The sequence below is a fragment of the Panicum virgatum genome, chromosome 9N (genome assembly GCF_016808335.1).
Source record: "Panicum virgatum strain AP13 chromosome 9N, P.virgatum_v5, whole genome shotgun sequence".
Classification (NCBI taxonomy): domain Eukaryota; kingdom Viridiplantae; phylum Streptophyta; class Magnoliopsida; order Poales; family Poaceae; genus Panicum; species Panicum virgatum.
Genome location: NC_053153.1, coordinates 47,431,418 through 47,439,649, shown reverse-complemented (window position 1 = coordinate 47,439,649; position 8,232 = coordinate 47,431,418). Strand labels below are relative to the sequence as shown.

The 8,232-nt window shown below is 40.4% G+C and overlaps 1 protein-coding gene across 1 annotated transcript; it reads left to right on the top strand.

The window, feature by feature from the left end:
- Window positions 1-861: 861 nt before the first annotated feature.
- On the top strand, window positions 862-6,305 carry LOC120690529 (disease resistance protein RGA2-like). The gene is made up of 2 exons (XM_039973210.1): window positions 862-1,312; window positions 1,709-6,305. The coding sequence occupies exons 1-2, from the start codon at window positions 1,042-1,044 to the stop codon at window positions 6,025-6,027; spliced, it is 4,590 nt and encodes a 1,529-aa protein (XP_039829144.1). The 5' UTR covers window positions 862-1,041; the 3' UTR covers window positions 6,028-6,305.
- The last annotated feature ends 1,927 nt before the right edge of the window (window positions 6,306-8,232 follow it).

The window sequence follows — 8,232 nt, the reverse complement described above, 5'->3', positions numbered from 1 at the left end:
ACTGCTTTATCACTCCCTCACCCCCCAACACACACAAATTAACCTTTTTTAAAACTTTTTTCACAGATAGACCTCAGATGAAATTTATTTTAAAAATGGGTCCAAAGATCAGCAGTGATCCCTCGAACAGGAGAAGACACAAAAGATGATGGAGTGAGACGACGACGGAGTGGAAGCACCAAGAAACGAGCAGTCGCGGCGACGCTCTCCAAAAAACCTGATCTCCCGCGCACCCGGCAGATGTCTCGCAAATGTCTCGAGCGGACAGCGGTTCCGGAGGCCTACTCTCCCAAATCTCCATGCGCAACAGAGGTTCGGGACGGGGAAAGAAGTGAGCGCAAGCAACACGATCTGAGAAGACGGAGTACATCGGGTTTCTTCGGTCTCTTCGGTTTCTCCGTAAGGGAACTGACGGAATCAAACTCTGGCTCCTGACCGCACCCACTACACTCGACTCGCCACACCTCGGCATCGGCTCGGCGGCGGCATGCGTGGCACACCTTTAGCCTCTGTCAACTTCACAGCAGATGCACCAATAGTCCACCTATTTAAGTTGAAATAACGTACAGAAAATAACCGATGTGACGCAAAGCATTAATGTAGCATAGCATTTAATATGAACTTATCATCTATATAGTTTGATTTATTAAATAAAATATGGCCCAAGCCCGTATTATATCTAACGCTTCGTGTCCGTGATTGGACTTAACAGATGCTTGTTTGGCACCTATCTAAAGGGAGGGCAGTATGGACAATAGACGCTCAATTTGCCAAAAGTATATGTTTCTTTTACCCAATAAATAAACAATTTGGTCGCTGCTAACCTGCCTCGTCCTGCTAGCGCATTGGAGAATATACCATCCTCGTACACAGCGCAATGACAGCTTTGCTTTGCGCTCACATTATAAAATCACAACCACTGTTCCCTTCCTCCTACATGACTTATGTTTCTTCTCCATCGTGTCAGTGCACTTTCCCCCAATCCCCATTCCTAAGCCCAAGAACTCACTGGAAGCCAGCGCGTTGCGTCGCCGATCGAGCATGGAGACCATGGCCATGGTGCCAGCAGCAAAGCGAAACGCCATCTCTGGGGAGCTGGCAGCTTTTGAGGCCGTTGACCTCGGCGATGCTGTGAAGGAGCTGGAGAGCGAGATGGCAAGGATGGAGCTGCTGCTTCGGGATTCTCAGACCGGAGAGATCAGCAACGAGCAACTTCCTTCGGCTCTCCAGGAGCTGAAACAGCTGCACTGCGAGGGCGAGGATGTGCTGGATGAGCTCAACCACTACCGCCTTCAGCAGCTGGTCGAAAGAGGTGGTAACTCCGATCCACTCCTTTTTAGTAATTGATACCATCCGTGGTCTCCTTTACTATTAAAGATAAAAGATATCTATCATGTACCTTCAAAATTCTAATCCATGCGAGAGCACGGCTTGATGGACTAGTGAGATCTAAATGGGAAGTGTCCAAAAGCTTCTCCCATGTATTTTCTTTCTTTTGTAGATTTATACACATAATTGGTGAACGTTCTTCCTCCATCCACAAATATAATTGAGCACTTTAGGACATATTAAACTTAATAGCAAAAATACTCCTGATTTTTTTGGATAAGAAAGCTTTATCATTTAGTCCTTGCAATGAAATTGTCTCCGATCATTTAGTTTTGAAACCATTACTCTGTAGTAACAAGCAGTATATCTACCTCTGCAGGTGATCCCAGTGGCAGAGATGAGTTAATAATGCACAATAGTATTGTTAGTATAGCTGATGTGCTCTGTGTGCCAAGTGAGAGAAGGCAGGGTATGGCTTACACCATAAAGGAAATCGTTAGACAGTCATGTGAGATCACTGTTCCTGTGTATCAGGCGCTCAAGTTGGATAGACTGTGTTCCACTGCTATGCTTGACCAAAGCCAGAGTGAAATCTCAAGCGCGCGTCTAACAGGATCGTATGTTGAAGAAGTAAAAGTGTACGGAAGGGTTAAAGAGAGAGAACAGATCATAGAGCTAATAACAAGTGAAATCCCTGGTGGTGGTTTGGCAGTCCTGCCCATAGTAGGCAATGGAGGAGTGGGAAAGACAACTCTCGTACAGCTTATATACAATGATGCAAGGGTGGAAAACCATTTCGGGTTGAAGCTTTGGATTTGTGTGTCAAATAAATTTGATCTTGTGAGGCTGACTAATGAGATGCTAGATTATGTCACTGAAGAAGAACACACAAGCGTAAAAGACTTCAACCAGCTTCAGAAAATGCTCAGGACAAATACACAAGGAAGGAGGTTCCTACTTGTTCTAGATGATGTCTGGGACACTGAAGATAAGTGGGAGCTGCTGTTGGAGCCACTGAAGCATAATCAAGCAGCGCGCAGCTTTATTATAGTGACAACACGAAGTCAATCCATCTCACGTTTGGTAAGTACAGTGGGCTCATTTAACTTGGACCCTTTGGAAGAGAATGATTTTTGGTTGCTATTTAAATCAAATGCATGTGGTAATGAGAAATACCATATGCCTCGAAAGCTAAAGGCCATTGGCCGCCAGATTGCTAACAAGTTGAAAGGCAACCCATTAGCAGCAAAAACTGTTGGTGCACTACTGAGAAAGACACTTAGTACTGAGCACTGGATGAATATTCTAGACAATGAAGATTGGAAATCCTTAGAGCGTACTGATGGTATTATGCCTGCACTTAGGCTCAGCTATAGCCATCTACCCTGCTATCTACAACAGTGCTTCTATTGGTGTGCATTGTTCCCTAAGGATCATAGGTTCCATGAAATTGAACTTGTCGAGATGTGGATTTCACAAGGATTTGTGTGTAACAAACAACCAAGCAAGAGGTTGGACGAGATAGGTTCTCAATATATTGCCGACTTAGTCAATTTTGGTTTTCTCCAATATGAAAGAAACAGGATGTGTGATTCGAACCCTTACTTTGTCATGCATGACCTTATGCATGATTTGGCTTGTTTAGTTTCAGCAAACGAATGTGTTACATTAGATGGCTCAGGATCCAAGCAAATATTACCAGGAATACTTCATTTGTCTATCTTATGTTCTCCACATAGTTCTGACTACGAGTTACTGCTTGAAAGGATTGAGAAACAACTGTACAAACAAAGGGCAGTGGGAAAGCTGAGGACCCTACTGTTGATTGGAGTATGTCAATGTTGGTTTCTAAGGCTCTTTCAAACCATTTTCAGAGAAGCAAAAAGACTTCGTTTGGTATTTTTAACGGGAAGATTTCTCTGCTATGGTAATAGATCATGTAGTGATCTTGATTATTCAGTTTCTGATATTTTACATCCTTGCCATCTTCGATTTTTGAATCTAGATATTGCCCAATTAAATCGACCTCAGCGTCGATCTCAGCCTCAAGATATGAGCAAATTTTACAGTCTTCAGGTACTAGATGGTTCCTACGAGGTCGTTTGCAAAAATCTCTGTAATATTGTCAACTTGAGGCATCTTGGTAGGAATCAGTGGGCTCACGCAAGCATTCCTTATGTAGGCAAAATGACTTGCCTTCAGGAATTAGAAAAATTCAAGGTTCAGAACACTGCTGGATTTGATATTGGACAACTTGAACGGCTGAATGAGCTTGTACTACTCCGAGTTTCCCACCTTGAGAATATTGAATCTGAAACAGAGGCTTTGCGGGCAAGACTAGCAGATAAAATCCACCTCAACACATTAAGCCTGTCTTGGCATGAGAGTGGTGTAATTTCTGGACTTTCTTCCCCGGCATCAGCACAATGTGTGCTTGAGGCTCTTGAACCACATCCAAACCTCAAGCATCTCCAGATAACTGGCTACATGGGTGTTATGTCCCCAAGCTGGCTTGCTGCTAATCTCTCAGTTACCTCTTTGCAAACAATTCATTTGGAGAACTGCAAGGAATGGCTCACCCCCCCACCGCTTGGAAAGATGCAACTTCTCAAGAAGTTGACTTTAATCCGAATGCATGCTTTCAAAGAAATTCTTATTCCTTCTTTGGATGAGTTGGTCTTGATCGAGATGTCAAAGTTGGAATCATTATTTTGTCCAGAGGAGCAACAATTACCCTCTTGTTTAAGAACACTTCATCTAGAGAAATGCAGAAAACTAACTACGTGTCTACCTCTGCAAAAAATTTCTGATGAGGAGATGGATCATTGTTTTCGTAATCTCCACAGACTAACCATCCGTGACTGTCCTCATGTAATGGTTTCATGTCATGCTGCCACTCTTCATAATACTTGTTATGCAGACATCGATGGATCTTCAAAACCTCAAGAAATATACAAAAATGCTATTGGTCCTGCTCTTGTTTCAGACGAGTTGAGGATGCAAGATGAAAAGATTCTACCATTGGGGATTCAGAAGTGGATGACCGATGACAAGATTTTGACATTTGGAAATCAGAAGTGGATGCTGGATGACAAGATATTGCCATTTGGACATCAGAAGAGAAGAAGCGCACACATGAGGGAGTGTCCAAATCTGATACCCCTTGCATTGTCAGAAGTGACAATAGAAGACTGCCCTGGTTTTCTTTCACCACATGTTACATCAGATGCGAATGCCAACCATGAGGGGGATTTGACCACAGTGTGTTTTTTCCTCCCGTATCTAAAGTCTCTCAAAATAGTGAGGTGCGGTATCGTAGGAAGGTGGATATCTCAAATGTTGTCACATGCTCAGTCTATCTTTATGGTGCTTTTAACAGACTGTCCGAATGTAAAGCTATTACAGGTCGTTTGTCCCTTGGAAAAGGAAGATGACAACAATTTGACTCCATTATCAGAATGCCCAGCTGCTGCTGTAACGACACCAGATGATTTTGTGCTTCAGATTCCAACGCAGGTCTGTTCATCTCTGGGAAACTTGAAAATTTCCAATTGCCGAGACCTGGTCCTTGGTGCAGGAAAGGGTGGCTTTGCAGCATTCAAATCCCTGAAAGTGCTAGAAATTAGTGGGTGCCCCAGTCTAGTGGCGTCCATGTTCCGGGAGAATGGAAACCCCTTTCCACTGTCACTTGAGAGTCTCTATATGGACCATCTTCCAGCGGAAGTCCGACTTGGAGAGAATATGAGGTCCCTCAAGGATTTGGAAATATGGAACAGTCCACGGCTGAAGTCTTTGCAATTGCATTCGTCTTGCACAGCACTGCAGTACCTAGTAATAAGAAATTGTGATCAGCTGGCTGTGCTGGGGGGATTGGAATTTCTCAAATTGGACATCCTAGAGATTTCAGTTAGTCCCTCATGGGATCGCAAATTGGAAGACAGCGGGCAAACCAGCTTTCTACTGCCCCCTTCGCTCGGCAACATCAGTGTCTACGGTCTCACAGACAAGATTCAACCCTGCCTGCCGTCCTTCCTTCCTTGCCTTAAGAGGATGTGGGTCCATGACAGTCCAAATTTGACGTCTCTGCACCTAGGATCATGCACATCATTGGAATGTCTGACGGTTGTAAACTGTGGATCTCTATCTTCACTAGAGGGTTTGCATCACATTAAAAAACTCAGGGAGTTGACAGTGTTGGATTGCCCAGACTTAGTTCCACATTTGGAGCTTATGTTACAACAACCATGGTGCCAAGACCTGTGTTCTCAACTGTATGATCTTACGATTGATGACTGTTCTATCCTCACAGTACCTATCTGCAAACGCCTCACCTCCCTCAATATGTTGACGGTAGGCTCTTGGTTTCATTGTTTTGGGAATAGGAACAACCATATTCAGAGAATGGTGGGCCTAACGGTGGAACAGGACAGAGCACTTCAGTGCCTCGCCTCCCTCAATATGCTCCAACTTGAGAACTGCCCAAATCTCTTACATCTGCCTGCGGACATTCATAGCCTTCCCTGCCTTGGGATTATATATATCATCAACTGTCCAGCGATCTCAAAGCTACCAGAAAAGGGCCTTCCACCATCTCTAACACTTCTGTCGGCAGTTGGATGCAGCCAAGGGTTAAATGAGCAGTGCATAATGGCAGGGAAAGACAAGTTCAAGGTTTCTATTGATGGAGAATATGTGTAATGAGTTACTGATTGCTGCAATTCGAGTCAGGGTGACTCTGCAGGTAATGTTAGAAGATGAGCCATGTACAAGTCATGTAACAAACTGAAAAGAGTGTATCTCGGCCAGGCTGTAGGTTGTTGTATCATATCTCGAGTTTGTTGTACCCTAGATAAGCCTGGCCGATCACATCTCCTATCAGTATAAATATGTACGTAACTTGCAGCATTGTTATCGTTATTTAATCAACATGATGCATCCGCTGGTACCCAAGATAAGGGCTAGCATTCCACCCAAAATCCATCTAATAGGTATGCCCTATGCACCTATTGCTGTTCTGTCTTTCTATATTGAGAGAATAATCCAAGGCAAGATTATTTGCCCGCAGCTAACTCTCTTTCGACCCACTCACGAATGCCAAGCTCTCTTTCTTCTCGCGGAGCGAGAGTGCCAGCAGAAGCCACTCGAGGTAGTGGATCATGCTCACACTGAATGAGAATTTTGATCTTTCAAATAAGCTTGAACAGAAAACAAATTAAAGTATACTTGTCACATTCGAGGATTTAGCTTGGAGGCAGTAATTTAAAGATTCGAAAAAGTCTCATCTGCATCAAAAAATGCATTATGTGCACTACGGTCAGATCACGTGTTTAACATTGATAGGTAATTTAATAATGATATAAATTAATAATTTTGAAGAACTAGTCCATCAACTCATGCTCTCGCACGGGTTAGAGTTTTGTAGGATATAGATTTAATCCATAATATTATTAGAGCGGATTGTTTTAATTCATCATTTGCAATGTCATTGTGGGTAATGTATATGCAAATTTAGAAATTATTTTAATTTATATTTTATGATGGTATATTGGGTAAGGTATATGCAAATTTAGAAATTATTTTAATTTATATTTTATGATGGCATATTGGGTAATGTATATGCAAATTTAGAAATTATTTTAATTTTGATTTTATGATGGAATATTGAGTAATTTATATGCAGATTTAGAGCTTATTTTAATTCATCTTTTACAATGGCATGTTGAGTAATTTATATGAAAATTTAAGTGGTTATTTTAATTTGTATTTCATATTGGCATGTGGGTATATTTATACAAATTCAAGGGGTTATTTAATTCATATTTCATAATGGCATGACGGGCAATTTTTATACAAATTTAGGGTATTATTTTATTTCATATTTCATAATGTCATGGTGGGTAATTTTTTAGAAACTATAATAGATCTAATGACTACTATTATTAGAGCTACATAATGGATGACAGGATGTTTTCGATTTTTGTGAGAATTTTTAGAATTTATCTTTTTCGTAGAAAACAGATCTATTATTAGAGCTACATGATAGATGACGGGATGTTAATTACATAGAAAACCGATCTAACAGCTATTAAGATTTCAATCTACAATCGATGATAGTATGTTTCTGATTATTGTGAGAATTTCTATGATTTTATCTTTTATTTAGCGCATCTTGTGAGGATTAATACGGAGGCTCCAAAAAGAGTCTTCAATTAGTAATAGCAAGATTAGGTGCAAAATATTTGTTTCACTGAAAGGTTTCTAGCATTTTTATAAAAAAAGTTACGGAATCATTTAGTAGTGTAAATTTGTAAATGGAAAATTGAAAATGGAAAAAACTGCCAAAAAAGAAAAAATTTACTTTCGTGAGAGTTGAACTCAAAACCTTTCATAATGGCAGAGGTGGGTATTTACTTTCAAAATAAATTGAAAATGGAAAAAACTGAAAAAAAGAAGAAATTTGTTTTCGTTGAGAGTTAAACTCAAAACCTTTCATAACACCAGAGGTGGGTAATTACTTAGAAAACAAATCTAATGGCTATTAATATTCTAATTGGCCAATTGATAGTTAGATGTTTCTGATTTTTTGAGAATTTTTAAGATTATTTTTTCTGTGATGACCAACGTGGAGGCTTCAAAAGGAGCCTCTAATTAGTAATAGTAAGATTATGTAGGTCTATTTTATTATTTAATTTTTCTTATAACAACATATGTCGGCAATTTAGATATAGGTATGGTTATTTGTTTATCTTTCATAACAGCAAACCATATATAATTCAGCTAATAAATTTGATATGCTATTTTAGATTATCTATCGTAATAGCAATGGTGGGTAATTAACATATAATTAAATGAACTACTTGAAATTATATTTTATAATGGCATAATAGGTAATTTATGTAGAAA